General features: G+C 37.7%; 1 protein-coding gene across 1 annotated transcript in view; it reads left to right on the top strand.

The window, feature by feature from the left end:
* The window catches only part of EFHB (EF-hand domain family member B), an 80,837-nt gene that overhangs the window by 23,886 nt on the left and 40,496 nt on the right, over positions 1 to 16,455 (top strand). Inside the window, exons 7-12 of the mRNA XM_015585769.1 lie at positions 393 to 476; positions 1,025 to 1,092; positions 3,588 to 3,742; positions 9,433 to 9,640; positions 12,215 to 12,427; positions 13,803 to 13,984. Of these exons, the coding sequence (XP_015441255.1) occupies positions 393 to 476; positions 1,025 to 1,092; positions 3,588 to 3,742; positions 9,433 to 9,640; positions 12,215 to 12,427; positions 13,803 to 13,984 (910 nt within the window). The remainder of the gene's footprint in view (positions 1 to 392; positions 477 to 1,024; positions 1,093 to 3,587; positions 3,743 to 9,432; positions 9,641 to 12,214; positions 12,428 to 13,802; positions 13,985 to 16,455) is intronic.

The following is a 16,455-nucleotide window of genomic DNA, read 5'->3' as shown; positions in this document are numbered from 1 at the left end:
ATAATTTCTCCATGTATGTGCTTACTAGATATGAGTAATCTGTTTATATTCTTTATTTATTTGATATTTAATTTTCTTTTAGCATTTTAAAAAGTTACATTTATAATAATGATATTAGCAATTTGATTTTGTTTACTGAAAAATATTTTTGAGTCTGCATGTCTTATTCTTAATCAAAATTTTGTATTCTATTAAAAATTATCTTTACAATAGAATATAAATGATAGCAGAATGAGCACATAAAGCTTTCTTTTGAGCATGTAATTTTCTTTGACACTGAATTTATTTTTTGACGGCCCAAATGATACTATGATAGTCCTTACCATATGTATATTTGGCAGCCAAGAATATTTTAGGTAATAGAGATACCTGACAATTTTCTAATTTTATAGGAAAAGAGGAGCTAAGGTTGTATCCAAGAGAGTTGATGATTTCAAAGAAAAGTTTCAACATACACTTGGAAGAGTTTTAGATCCGTAAGTTAATGATTAACTTTGAATTGACAGTGTCTTTGAATTGAATTTAAAAAGTACTCTTGTGGTAAATATTGGTTTGTGTTCTATTAGATTCTATTTACTAAATAAGAAAGTCATTCTTTTAAGTTTATCAGGGAACTCTATTAGGGTTCTAGGAAAGTTCTGAGGCCTATAAGATTGAGAGGGCATTTCGAGAAGAGGGAGGAAGAATATTATGTAAAGCTTTATTTCTGGGATATCAGAAATTTAACTTATTCTGTTACATTTTTCTCTCCCTTCCTGGTCTCTGTCTATCTCTACATACCTCTGCAATTCTGCTTTGAATTCTGCTTTAAATCCAGGCTACTGAAAGCCAGTGAAAGCATTCAGTCATTGTTAATGCAAGTGGAAGATGAGACAAAAGATCTATTGGAGAATTTCTGCTTGATCTTCATAGTTTAGTTATAGGAAAATATATAGGCTATTAACAACATATGGCAAGCATATTTTAAATTCCAGGGATGCCATGTGGTGGGTAGTTTAACTAAAGGATTTGTTTTCTTTGATAGCATTGCAGAAACAATGAATGTTCCCCCAGACCACACATTTGGAACTTGTCTCCTCCCTGAGGACTATGGTAAATATACAGACATTCTCCTTAAAAAACAACAACAACCCCCCACAAAGTTATGCAGTTAAGTTCACCAACTCCTTCTCTCAAAGCTTTTAATTTTAAAGGCTTAAAATACCATATGACCATTAATGAAAAAAATTTGTAGCACAAGAAAGAAAAAAGTTTTCATGTTATATATGAACTAAATACAATTAAAAGCTCTTGTAATGAATACCTTCAGTGAAGTGAAGGCTTAGAATTTTATTTAGAAAATAAATGTGGCCAAAGTGAAGTGAGACAGGCTTTTAATTAAATAAATATTATACTAGACCTTTGCTACTCAAAACGTGATCTGCAGACTGTCAGTGTTGGCATCCTCTGCAAGCGTCTTAGAAATGCAGACTCTCAGGCTCCACTCCAAACCTACTGAGTCAGAAACTACATTTTAATATTTCCAGATGAATTGTAGTCACAATTGAGAAATTTGAGAAAGCCCTGTCCTCTGCCATTACATAATTAAGAGCTGCTCTCTTCCCACCAGCCAATCAATTAATCAATCTATAAAGTGGCAGAAACTTACTGGTGTTTTGTCTTTATTTCTAAACAATCTATACAGTAGACATCTAAAGGGAAAACTACATTAAAACTTATCAGGAGTGGGCTGTATATCAGTGAATTTCAAAATAAAGCCCCCCAGGGAGTTTATTAAATATGCAGATTCCTGGGACCCATGCCCAGATACTTTGACTTTATATACAGTAAAGTTTAAGAACCACTACTGAAAATGTTTTAGCTAAAGTCCACTCACTGACGAAAATATTTATTTTTAGGTAAGCTTATGCAGCAGAGTTTTTGAGCCTCTTTAACTGCCACATTAGGAGACTGTATTTGGGTCTGTTTTTAGAGGAACCGTTACCTGTTTAACGGATTCCTATTCTTTCAGGGCCAGGCCAGAAGAATGTGTCGACATATGTCTTTGTCACCTGGCAGTTAAACCTGCTGGGTTTGTGGTGGGAAAACGACATGTAGTTGGAAAAACAACTGTCAGGGGTTATCTTTAGGTATTAATGGAGAAGGAAGGCCTCTGACAATAAAAAATTTGCAGTCAAGAGCCGTTATATGGAAGAGCGAGGACCTTTGTACAGAGTATTTACCCAAAGGGGTTATATCTGGGGAATGATTATGGAGGAGGAAAGGAGGCCATACTAATTTGTCAAAATCACCCCTAACTGTCTTGATTTCCTCTCCCAGGGCCTTACTTGTGTTTTGCCCACTTTGAGATGGTCTGATGGTAGCTGACTGCACTTCAGATGGCCTTGGTCTGAGGTACTTGCCCAGTTCCTGGAACCATCATTAGTTATGGGCTTCTCATCCATACTCAGGGTCTACCCTTAGAAACCAGGCTTTATCAGAGTGTGCATAATTAGCTTCTGATTTTTATAATAAGAAAGTTAGAGGTGCTATGAGTACTTATTAAAAGAGACCCTTGATACAGCCTAATGTAGGGCCTTGTACAGAGTAAGTGTACATAGTAGTTGCTTTAAACTGCAGCCAATGTTGAGATTTAAATTAATCCATCCAGGGTATCACAGCCAGCTGCCAGCATGACCCAAGAAAGCAGGAAGGGAGGGATGTAGGACAGAGAAAAATGAACAGAAGCAGAAGGTCTCTTCTGGTGACATGCACCAAGCCACCATATCTGAGGCAGCATAGTCAATTCTCGTCTGATTTCTGTCAACGTCAACATCCAAAGAATGTTTTCCAAAAGAGAATGACAAAGAGTGGGTTTATAGGCAGAGTGTGTGTTTGTGCTTTCTTTGTGTTGTAATTCAGGGAAGATCCTTTAAGTCCTGAATGGTAAATGGAAGCACTGGCCAGGGCTGGGGGATGCAGCAGGCGGATTGGAGCGGTCATTACTTCCAGATAACTGAGGGGGTTGTGGGTCAGGACTCTTAGTTAACGGAGCTGTGGATGGGGTAGTGGTGCTGGTAGTGGTAGAGGGGGAAGCAGGATTGAGAGATGGGGACTTGATCTGCAGACTGAAGGTAGGCTGGGAACTCATATTAGGTGAGAACGGGGAATTTGAGTGTAGTTTTGACAAGGGTTCCCAGAGGTTCTGTCAATTCTGAGGCACATGGAGTGCAATTAACCCCAGCTTTCTGATCCTCGGAAATGTACGCGAATGTCTGCTAAGAGGCAGACAGGCCCTCACTATCCTAAAAAAGGACTTGACAGCACAGTGGAGCTGATGATTCTCCCACAAATTTATTTTTTCGATTTTTTTTTCATTGATCAGAGGCATCACATAAAACAGAAACATTAATTTTTATCAATTACTTTGTATGCTTTTTTTATACACAAGATTTCCTGTCACGCTGTCTAATAGTATTGGAGTTAGGTGTGAGAGTTTTCATTCACAGAAATTGCTAGATCTCTCTCTTTCTCTGTATTTTTAGGTTGAGAATACTATTGACAAACTTTAAATTCAGATAAAAGACTTTTCTCCCCCTCTTCACTAGGAGCTGATGATCTCATCTATAATAGACTTCCGGGTGAATATCTTCGAGGCAAAGATAGACAGCGAGCCCTGATTGCGGCAGTTCGGCATCACTTGAAGAGAGTTAACTACCAAAACTTCGACACTTTGCTGGCAGCCTTCAGGCACTATGACAAGGCCAGTAGTGGAGCAGAGCTTTTAGGTCTATGCATGGGCTTACAGATACGGGCAGGTTGGTGTAGATCAGGGGTCAGCGAACTATGGCCTGTGGGTCAAATCCAGTCTATCACCTATTTTTTGTAAATAGTTTTACATGCCCATTTGTTTTAAGTATTGTCTGTGGCTGCTTTTGTACTACAAATGCAGAGTGGTGCATCAGAGACTGAATGGCCTGCAAAACCTAAAATATATACCTTTTGGCTGTTGACAGAAAAAGTTTGCTGTCACTTTAATCAGTGGTTGTCAAAGTGTGGTTCTTGTACCACCATTGGCATCACTTGGGAATGTGTAACGCCCACCCCAGACGTACTGAATTAGGAACTCAGGGTTGGGGCCTAGCAGTTGTGTTTTAACAAACCCTTCAAGTGATTTGAATGCACATTCAAATTTGAGAGCCACTGTTATAGATTATTAAAATACAGTGTGCCGGGAGCAAATGGAGGGGAGCATCATGGGTCCCTAGGGAAGACTCCTGAAATAGAGACAATATATACCTAAATCTGGATATGTGCACATAGTACTGTCAGTCTAAGTCCAAGTCAAGCTTAGAATGTTTCTCCCTGGGGGAGCAGGGTACGGTTTCCGTTTTGAGGAGATCAATCATTTTTGAGCTACTCTAAATTTTATCCTTTGATAAAGTCAGATTAATCTAGAGCTGCATAATTACCTCACACCATTTTAGGCCATCACAGGATTGATTTTACCAAGCTGTATCACTTTTAGGAAATTATACTAAAGAGCACTATTATACAAACTGCTTGTGAAACATGGCACTTTTTTTGTTAGCATGTCGATGAGTCCGTTATTTATTTTTATCACATGCATTCTTTTTATTAAGAAACCCAGTCTTTCTACAGGAAATAACTGTGCTTCCTCTAAGTATCTGGTTTGTTTTCACCTCAGAAACAGCATGAATTTTATACTGATTGTAATACCTTTTTGACTTGGTCACCAGGAAGCTCAGAGTCAATTCATTGAAACACATATAGTTTGTGAACATGATCATATAGCATACATTTTGTGTGATCTTTTAATTTAGGTTTTATTTTCATTTTTTCCATCCTTATATTCTCTTTGCCCTGATTTCCTCACTTTTTTGGGTTCTGTTTAATTGTACTTATTTTTCTAGGCAGCCTCAGAACCCTTTTAGAATGAGACTAATATAAATAAATAAAGCTTATAAATAAATCAGTGATGTGATACATCATAATTTTGATATGAAAAGAAAAGAACAGAATAATTTTAGTTTATCTCAGAAGGAAAATATAATATTCTTTTCTCCAATGTTGAATACAACTTTGAAAAAGTTATGCTTGATCTATCTTATCTTTAAAAAATCTAGGTCACTCATTGGCTAATTTATTTTATTTGTTTTTATTATTTATTTATTTGTTTGTTTGTTTTTAGATTATGGGCTAATGTACCCATGTTGTACTAAGGAATAAAAAGTGGGTTAATATTCTTATTTAAGTCTGTATTAATTATGTACGGAATAACACTAGTAGATTATCAATTACATATCTCACAAAACTGTGTTTAAAGAAAATGTAAGTATTTAACTGTTCCTCTGGTTTTTAATAGAGACCAATTGCTATTTATGGGTAATTTAAAAAGTGATTCTTCAGAATTAAAATATGTAAGCTAAAATAAGTACCTTTTAAACTTTACTCAAATCCAAGATCTTACAAAGATGATACCCAGGGAAATTTATATAGCAGTGGTATGAATAAAAAAACCTACCACATTACGTAATGTTCAGCTTTTAAAAATTCTTCATTTTAAATGTAATTAAGGCAAGACGATCATCTTAATAGCTGTTGATTATCTTAGTGAATCACCAGGCACATTCCTTATGATAAAATTAAATTAAGCAAGGAGGAAATTACTGAAAATTATTTAATGCTGATATACCTTTTAAATAGTAAACTTTTAATATGCACAATGCAGTGCTCAGTGTTCTCGAGGAGCTGATTTTTATGAGAGGGTAATAAGATGTGAGTCTTCCTAATATAGCTGTAGGATAATTTTTGATTATTTGAATCTTATATTGTTGAACGCCCATTGAACTTAATGGAAAAATAAAACAGAACAAATAAACCGTGATTTTCTAAATGAATCTTCTTGGCTTGAAGATTAGTTCTGTTATTTATTGACACAATACATCGAACATCATTCCAGATAATGTGTAGACTTTCCATTTCAGGAACTTAAAATCTAGAGGGGAAAGAATGTATCGTGTGCCAGAATGGTCACAGCAGAGTCCTCAATTTTCAAAATTAGTCTATATAATTTCTACTCCTTTTGTTTTATTATCCAGGAAGCAGCCGAGATGGGGTGATTCATTTTAGGGGACAACTGCATTCAGTAACAAAAGTGCTTTTACTCTAAAATGTATGAGCAGGAGCTGGTAAGGAAGATAGACAGTTTTTGAGAAGGCTGCAGTGATTGGGAGCAGGAAAGATTCATTAAATATCTTGCCTAACAGCTCATCGTTGAGTAGGTTTTATGCTATATGGCATATCACCATCAGACTGAATATAGTCTAGAAAGTAAAACGCATGATTCAGATTAATTTCATGGGCCATACTGTTGTAACCGGAGCTGGTTGCACTGCAGTAGCAATTCCATAACTTGACAATGTGTCAACAGTGTTGATACCACAATGGCTCCGAAAAGGGGACATAGGTTTCATGTAGTTGGTCTGTCGGGAGCATGGGGGCAATGTCTTGTATGTGATGTGTCCCCCCACTCTCCCACGAGACAAATGGGTCAACTTTTGTCAGGAGTCACATTTGACGCACAGTGGTAACCTCTGCCTCAGAAACGTAGAGTGCTTTACTTTGTGCCCTGTCTGTAATGGTTGGTGTGTTGCCGTGTCTGGTACATTGGTGGATCCAGGTAGCAACGGTGACAATCTGAATGGTTCATTCTCAGCCAGAAGCTTGATTCCAGTCATTCCCATCAGAGAATGGACCCTTCTCATGGTCATCTGTATGAATTACCCAGATGTCTCAACCAGTAGCCACGATTTGCTTCCATAGTTTTCAGACTCAAAAAGAAGTGTCTTTAATCTTCCAGTCCGTAGTTTTCCAAGTAGCAAACCAAATAGGCAGACCCCTGGCAATAGTCCAAGAGTCAGTAAAACTATAACAGATCCATTAAAGGGAGTATTGGCCAGAGCCATGAGAATAGCCTTGAGTTCAGCTCACCGAGTTGAGTGACTGTCTATATTTGGTCCTTCATAGCTTCCATTGGGGTTTGAAGCCACAGCAGCCCAGAGAAGACCGCTTGTTTTCAGGTTAGTGAGCAAGGCCCAGGCACTTAAGGGAGCGTCTGTGAATTGAAGGTCTTATTGAGGCAGTGGCTTTGCTTCAGGTGGCAAAGGTGAATAAAATTTTTCCAAAAGGATTGCTGCCCCTTTTCATGGAAAGCTGAGATGTTACTAGGGCCATCTTGATTACACCATTGCCATTTCACAAATGAGACTCATTAGGCCCTTTCTACCTTGTTAATCATTGAGTCCAAGTTGGCTCACCTCAAAATGCTTATTAGATTGGAAAGTCCATAGGTCAAGTGTTCAGTTTCAACAAGAGCTCAGTAACTGGCTAATAGCTGCTTTTCAAAAGGTATCTACCTGGTAACCAGGTTAGGGGGGCAATGAGTCTTAAACCTCAAGGGGCATCTCCAAATGGAGGTTGCCTCTCTTTTCCAGAGGTTCTAAGTGGCAAAATCATTAGTCATAGAGACTTGTGGCTCAAAGGGGTTATTGGGGTTGTGGGGCCCCAAAGCTACTAGCAATTCTCTACTAGCAATTCTCTATGTATGGCTCTTCTTGATCATAAGTGCCCCTGGCACTTAAGAACATTCACAGCACAGGCATGTAAAAGTATGAATACCAATGACCCAGTTAGCGGTGGAAGTCACAGAAGTACTATATTGCTAGCTTTCCTTCTCTACTTCAAACAAACCCTGCCCAACCCCACTAGCTACACCCAGACCTCTCCTCCTCCTGCAAACTGAGTAAGATGATGACTTTGGCACCCATATCCGTAAAAGTTTGCATCTCTGCCCTTCTGAGTTCCATAGCAGCCTTGGACAGATGCATGTGGCCCCCGATCCCCCTTAGGGACAGGGAAAACTTGGTCCCACATTTAGTCAACTTTCTTCTCAGAGCTGCTGAAGTTGGGGTATGGGGGTGGGGGAGAGATCAAGGGTGCAGAGGGAGAGAGTGGCTCTGCACCTGGTGAGTTAGAAACGTTTACTTTGAGTTTTGAGTGGTATGGTGGTGGCATGCAGTTCAAAGGAACCCCCAAAGTTTTCAGTCCACACAAATGAAAAAAACCACTGATGTTTTTAGTCCACACAAGCCCCTATATTGGGCAGCAAAGTCACTGTTATTGATGCTATTTCAGTTTTGAAGACCTCTTGATTCAACAGCCACAGCCCACATTGCTTTTTAGATAGGGCTGTGGGGTTTGCATTTTTGGTTGACTTGGGCTTACAGCAGAGGCTTTTATAAAGGAGTCTACTTTAAACCAGGGCATTTGTAGCTCCCAAGTCAAGATAATATGTTTTAAATTCTCGTTTGTTTCAACATAAGGGTTAGGAACATTTTCTAGGCCTACGGATCTGACTGCAGGAATTTAGAATTTGATGGGTCAGTTTCTCATTCTCCAGGGATCATCTTCATCAGCAGTGTAAATCCAATCCTGGGCATAAAAGTTGAATATTAGTCAAGGAGTCATTTATGATTTACTTTGGGAGTTTGTACAAATTTCTTATACCAGCCAGGATTCACTGCGAAATTTTACTATCATCTCTGAGTGGATTTAAGGTTAGCTTGATAGACTGCAGGAGGGGCTGAATGTTAAGATGTCCTAGCTCTTTGCATTTTCCCTCAAGCATTGTGTGCTCTGTCCCCTCATCTCTGCCGAGTCAATCAGCCAGTTTCTGCCCAGAGCCTTTATAAATTTCCCACCTGTCACACTCGGGGGAGGTGCTCCCGTCTTTAACTATTGTCTGAAGGGGAGCTGAAACTTCCCCTTTGCCCCCTACCAGGGTGGACCTTAGTGCTAATTGTTGCAATGGGGGCTGAGTGACAAATTGGTAGCATGTCTCTCTTGCCCATAGGAGTGTTAATAACAAGCAGGCAACTGTCTTTGAATCTGTCTCCCTGTACTTGGCCAGCAGCTACTTCCCTAATTTCTCCTCATTACCAGGTAATGAAGTGGGGGATCACTTACTACTGCCCAGTTGGGACACCAGGACACTCTGACAGCGTGGAACATTGCAGAGAGTTGTCAAAAGTACACAACATTGGTCAGATGAAAGGTCAAGCATAAATCATGGTTACATCTGCTCAAATACAGTGTACATAGCATAATTTAAAGGAAAAATTATTAAAATAGAATGAATAAAGATTCTGAGCCACACCCTTCTCCAGCCAGGGCTGAGATTTCTGTGAACATATCAGGTGGACACAATGAGGACCAATTGTGCTTAATATTTGACTCCTCTTACATGAAAAATAAGACAAATTTGTTGAATTTATGTGATAGGACATTTTTTCTTAAATGAAATAATAGATGTTGCATACTCTGCTCTTGAAGACAATGCTCACTTCATTTTTTTTTTTTCTTGTCTAACAGAAGGGAGATGGGGTGATAGATAAAGCTGAGCTTTGGGAAGCTTGTGATCAGGCCAACTTGCACTTAGATGAGAAGCTCCTGGACCAGCTCTTTGACTACTGTGATGTGGATAATGATGGGCTGATTAACTATCTAGAATTTGCAAATTTTCTTAACTGGAAAGATAAAATGCCTCTTAAAGAGTATGAAGAGAGGGTCATCATTAAAGGTATTTATTTTTGAAGTTGTGTTAAATTCTTAAATGGATTTTTATATTTTCATTTTTTTCTAGGAGCACATCTCAACTTTAATATTATATATTTAAAAATAAGCACATATGTGTGTATTTATTTATTTGCTTGTTTATGCAATAACAAATGTTATCAAATTCTTTCCTATAATAAGAAATAACATTTGGTATTTCCAGAGAGAGGGAACTGGGTAGCTGAGGGATAGGATAGCAATGAGACTCACTTTTAGACCTGTATTTTTGTATCTTTTGATTTTGGAACCATGTGTTGTTACTCTGGAGAAAAAAATTAAAAGCAAAATAGTTTATACAGAAGCCCAAAATATGAAAGATGGTTCCCGAAAAAGCTTTTTGGAAACCATTGTCTTGGAGTAATTAGCTCCCCACTCCTAGGAAAAGTCAATGGTAAAATAGAATTTGACATAGAAAAATTTGTTTTAAATTTTGTAAAAAAAAAAAAAGAAACATAATTCTTACCTTTATTTGAATATTTTCATGTTTACGTATTAGATTCCTGCATCAATAATCATATATAAATATACATATTTGTGTGTGCATAGGCATATATTTTAAACATAGCTAAAATCACAGTGAATGTACCATTTTTATTTGGTTTCCAAATTTAACTTTGAAATTTCTATGGAGTGAAGAGATACTTTTATGGTTTCTGTAAACTTCATTTTCAGTTCCCTCATGCTGATGTGTTATGAATTACTAAACCATTTCCTCACTCTTTGAAATTTAGGTTATTTCCAGACATTTTTAAAGTAATATGGGCAATGCCGTAATGATTATCTCTCAAAAAGCTTTCTGTTTCTAATTATATCTCATTTCTTATGAATGTTATTATTATCATCCCAGAAGTAACTCTCTTTATATATTTTCATCTTGCTTTACTGATTTTACCAATTTGCAACTTTATCGGCTAAGAAGGTTTTGCTCCAACTGTATTACCATTGAGTGTTATTTCAAACATTTTGTAATTTAGTTGGTATATAATGATGCATCATTTGCTTTAATTTTCAAATCTTGATTATTAGAGAGGATCGACTATTTAAAAAGGTTGTTTACATTTTTTTATTTCCTCTTGGAATATCTCTCTTCTAAAAAGTGAAGATATTACTGTTTTTACTTTTATTCCTTGGTCATGCCGTTCTGCAAGGCCAAAACCAAATTTTGGGCTTTATTGATGATGTGAGTCCCTACGAGTTTCTGGGACAACCTTTCTCATCTATCCACTAGGAAGGCAGTAGCATTTTCTTTAAAGAAACTTTTTATAGAAACAACTCTACCCCAATCTTCTCATAAATAGAGTGGTTCCCCCACCCCCGCCCTTGGCATACAGCTCATGAAGTAATGGGGGAAAAGCAGAAGCCTGTTTTCAAACCAGACAGTTCTTCAAACTGTTCCTGGTTTTGGGGTCCCAACTTCATCAAGCCATTTTTAGTGGAGTTCTCTTGAGGGTTATCTTCTAAGATAATGGCCAGTGGGTCAAAAGGGGCTCAGGAATTTTCTTATATAAAATTCTGTCTTACTATTGACTTCTGGAGGGAGGCTGTACTTACTCAAAGACAGTGGCTTTTGAACAGTTTTCTGAGGAACTATTTTTCATGCTTTGAACAGATTTCTGCTTTTATGGGGTGGGGGTGGTGCAAATAGGGGATTAGAGGATCTGGAACACTGGACCTGAATGCTTTCATGGCAGCAGCTGGCAGGTGCTGAATGCGGGGGTGCAGACTTTAGAGAAGCGTGCCTTTTCTGGTTTGCTATAGTTCCTACTCCACTGTAATACTGGGGCACCATTTGCCTCTAACCCTTGCTTGGGTTTTCCCAGAACTAAGAGTTCTTCCGGAGATTGAAAGAGCACAGCGCCCTCTAGTGCTCTCTGTGGAGTTACCAGTTCTGTGAAAAACGTGTCAGGAATTTACTCCTTAATTTCAGAATTGACTCAGCAAAGCAAACCTGCAAAAGAGGTCAGAGTCTTGCAATTTCAGTTCTACCTCAGGGCTTTCTTTTATACACTGGTTCGAAGGGAGTTGTTTAGATATTTTCTTGAGCTCATGGTACGTTCTCATCTCTCCAAATGTTACAATGCATGGGGCTCCCCACCATGATCAGATATGTGTGGAATTTACGACTCCAAATTTATCTTTTTCTATATCTCCCTAGGGCACAGTCCTAGGAACAACTGGTAATCCTGTAGTTCAAATTAAATATGAAAATAAACTCTATAAAAAAAGAAGAAAGAAAAAAATAGATCTACATTTTCGTTTGCTCTTTCAGATTTAAAAAGCTTTAATCTAGAGAGAGTGGAGTGGCAAAAAGAAACATTAGAGGAGGTTCCAATTTCCCGGTATATGACACTGGCCTGGACTTGCTCTTTCACAGTGGGATGGTGGCATCCGTGGAGGGTTTACACCAGCCCAGTCTCAGTTTCCACCAGCAAGAAGAGACTAAATGAGAAAACTGATTTTGTTGCAGATCTGCAAGTACCATGTAGTAACTATTTCCTTTATCAACCCCCCTCCCCCGCTCTTTCTTCTTTGCTTAAAGGTAGAAAACCAGATTGTGCAAACCCTGCTGAGTCTAATGTTGAAGCATCTGAACCAACTCTCCTGATAAAGCCTGAAGATATTGTCTTAAAAGAACCAGGAAGCTCAGAAAGAACTCCCCGGACACTTTTGAGACCAAGAGATAAAGTTTCTAGTCACTATAAGACAACTTCTTCTGAGATCAGTGCAGTTGTAGGGGCTGTTCCTTCTCCTTGTGAGTATGTCACATTATTTGTTGAGTTTTAAAAGATCTGCAAACATAGAAGCAAAGTATCCTTTCTTTGTCCTGGCATTATCCCCAGCCTTTATCTTCATTAGACTGTAAGTTTCTCAAACCCTAAGACCTTTCATTCAGTTCTGTATCTAAGCATTCAGAGAGGTCTCAATAAGTGTAGGCTGAACCGAGTGACTGTTAATGAAGACCCACGTAAAATGAGTCTCTCTATATTAATTAAATTGAAACCATAGATGAGAACACGGAATGGTATGCACTGTAGTAATTCAGACTTGACCGAGCTTTAGAAGACTTTTAAACCACATGATTCTTAGCTACAAACAGAGTTGCCTTTAAATATTCGAAGAACTCTTACAAAACAATTCTCAATATCTTCATTCTCCATCTAGGAGTTTGCAAGGGCTGTCATAACAAGTACCACATGGCTTAACTAGAAATCTATCATCTCACAGTTCTGGAGGTTAGAAGTCTGAGATGGAGATATTGGCAGGGTTGGTTCCTTCTGGGGGCTGTGAAGGAGACTCTCTTCCAGGCTCCTCTCCAAGCTTCTGGTGGTTTGCTGGTAATCTTTGGTGCTATTTGGCTTCTGCAGCATCACCCTGATCTCTGCCTTCAACCTCACACGTTCTTTTGTGTGTCTGCGGCCAAATATTTCCTTGTTATAAATAAGGATGCCAGTCATACTGGATTAGGGTCCTACTCCAGTATGATCTCATCTTGGTTAATTACATCTACGATGACCCTATTTCCCAATAAGGTCACATTCTAGGTACTAATGGTTAGGACTTTAACATATGCATCTGGGGAAGATACAGTTCAACCCATAACACCCCATATCTTGATATAAAGCATGATAAACGTTGGTTCTTTTGAAAGACTATTTTATGTTGGTCAAGATCACTTCCTTGGCCTAAGGACATGATTTAGGATTTACATATTTTTCATAACTGGATTTTATAGACATGCTATACATTCTAGTTTAATGAGATCTTGCTACCTCTTAGGATAGTGCTGTCTGATAGAAATATAACTGGAGTCATATGTATTTAAAAATTTTTAGTAGCCACATTAAGAAAAAGAAACAGGTGAAATTAATTTTAATAGTACATATATGTTTTATATATAATATATATCTCCAAAAATACTATCATTTCAATAAGTAATCACTATAAAATGATTAACTATTTCACATTTTTGGGGTACAAAATTTTTGAAATTCAGTGTATATTTCACATAGCACATCTCAGTTTAGACTTGCCACATTTCAAGTGGTCAAGAGCCACATGTGGCTGGTGGCTACTGTATATTGTACAGCTAAGTTACAGAATGTCTTCCCGCTTCATTGATGTCCTAGGTTATCCCATCTATGGTGTTCCAACCATTCGGTCTGATATTCCTGCCCCCAGAATTCGCCGCATCAGTGATAGAACTAATTACGGTGAAGAGGGCAATGCCTATTCATTACTGCATCCTACCATCTTTAGCCAGAAAGGAGTGTTTGAAAGAGACTTCTTCAAGACCAGATCAAAAAAAGAGGTACAGCATATTGTTTCAAAAGGATTGAAAGAAATATCAACTTTACATGAACACACAAACATAGGAATGTTTATTTATCAACAACTACTTAATTTTAGACATTTTAAGACTTAAGCTTTTATATTAGTCATCAAAAGTCATCAAGATCCTTCACTATAGGGTTCTTGAGGAAAATGTTCAGTTTAGTTGTGACATTTTGGTACAATTCCTGAAGTAATATTTACCCTATGATAGGAAGCATTCCTTTCATGTCAAGGTTTACCATAATCTCTGTAAAAAAACAGAAAAATGTTTTCCTAAGACACTCAACACTATTCTTAGAAAAAGCAAAAACGATCAATCCCTTCCTTGCATAAGTATCCTTATGGTGTTAGGTCTCCAGGACCAGAGAGTAAGCATGAGGAAGGCCACTGTGCCACACTCCTTATGTACTACTATCATATGTCACAGATTATTTGTAACACGCAGTGATATAAAATATTCTGTCTTGTACTATGTGTCAGGCCCATGTATCTTTTTTTTTTTTTTTTCCCTCTCAGGAAATATGGTCCTCATATCCCAGGTGATTTTCTTCCTAGGTGGGTTATAAAGCAGGGCAACCAGTTAGCCACTGCTGTTCTGAGGGCCAAGAATTAATTGCAGTGCTTGGTCAGACCAGTCTGTCTAGATATTTACTTACGATCTAGGGAGCAATTGCTTCTTCAGAACTTTCATATCTGGAGCTAGAAATGAGTGAGTAGACATATGATGCTTTCTGGGATTTCAGATGAAGGGTTGATGGCTTGAAAACTTACTAAATACAAACTTAATAACAGATTCCTTCCAGTGAGGCATTCTGCTGAGGTGGGAGAGAGAGGAAGGGAGAAACTCCGAGGACCATACCTGCTGGCTGGTTCCAAAGAAGGAACCCAGGATTTTCCCTAGAGGGCCAGAGAAGAGACTCCCAGACTCTGTTTTCACTTCCATTAATCACTCCAAAGGGCTTGTGAAATAGAAGTTCTGGGTTGCCACCAGTTCCTTAGCCCCCCAAATCTCCTGCTTGTTTCATGATGCCTAAAATTCTTTTAACTAGGAAGTTATCCTTTATCTCACAATTCTAGATAAAAAGTAAGTATCCTTAAACCTGGTTGGAGTAATAATGTTAACCTGAGTATAGATATGGGTTTCTGTAAAAGTATTGTATAAGCTAATCAATACACTGTGATGGAATGCTGAACTAGTTGGGGTGGGGGGTACCTCCTGAGGAGTGGGAAAGAAGGAAGAGGAATGCCCAAGACTGACTTGTACCACTTCATAAGTCCATTCTGCAGGGCATTATTTACCTGCCACTGGGTGGGGGAAAAATAGCAGGTATGCATAGGGACATTGAAGTGTTTTTGCTATATAGCTGCAGCTGCTGGAAGAAGCATTGTTCTGAATTTCAAGTGTATTTGGTTATACAAATTTCCCACAAGGGCATGTCATTTCTAGGAGACCTTTTAATTGGTGTTAAGATTCTATTTAATAGGTATATTCTGCAACTCTTCTATTTCTTTGGCTTTCCTATTCACTGTCTAACCTTTCATTTCCTCTTTTCTTTTTTTCTATGTGTCATAGTAATTGTTTTTCCTTTTTTAAATTCAGTTTCATTTTTTTCGAAATCTTTTATAACCTCTACTAATTCTAATATTTCTTTTCACTACTAGTTCTTATCTTCCCTTTTTTTAATACTTTCCCTGGGACTTGAGAAGCATGTTTTCTCTTTCTCTTCATTTCTTTTACTAATTATCATTGCAGGGAGATTATTAATAACCAAAGCTTGCTAGTTTTCAATATGCTCAGATTTTAGTCTGCTCAGTTGCTTGTGTGTGCACAGTTTTTCTAGAAATTGCACACTCACACTATTAAAGTTTACAGCAGACCAGTAAGAGACATTTTTATGAACGTTCCTATTTTAAAGAAGAGAAACTAATATTGAGTGGGTTTACATGACGTACATAGGTCATAGTGGTAAGAAGTAACTGAAACGGAACTCAAATTTAGCAAGTATTCTATCTTTAACTCTTTCTGTTTGAATTTGGCTGCCTCCCTATAAAATAACCAGACACACTTAGAGTTGAAAGTAATTTTATATATTGGCTAGAATAATCGAACATCTCGTATCCATATTAACAAAATTATTCCTGAGATGAAAGTACTGGCATTTTTATTTTATTTATTTATTTATTTATTTATTTATTTATTTATTTATTTATTTATTTATTTATTGGTGACATTGGTTAATGAAATCCAGCAAGTTTCAGGTATACGACTTAACCATAAGGTGTGTGTGTATAGATATATACTGTATTGTGTGTTCCTCTCCCATAATTAGATTTTTTTCTGTCACCACATATTTGACCCCTAATACTCTATCTACCTCTCCATTCCCCCCTCTCTCCTGCTCTGTGAGAACATTAATTTAAGTTAGATGACAATCTAGTAACAAGTTA

The sequence above is a fragment of the Pteropus alecto genome, unplaced genomic scaffold (genome assembly GCF_000325575.1).
Source record: "Pteropus alecto unplaced genomic scaffold, ASM32557v1 scaffold92, whole genome shotgun sequence".
NCBI classification, from domain to species: domain Eukaryota; kingdom Metazoa; phylum Chordata; class Mammalia; order Chiroptera; family Pteropodidae; genus Pteropus; species Pteropus alecto.
Note: the sequence above shows the minus strand (reverse complement) of the source record. Positions and strands in the feature narration are given on the sequence as shown.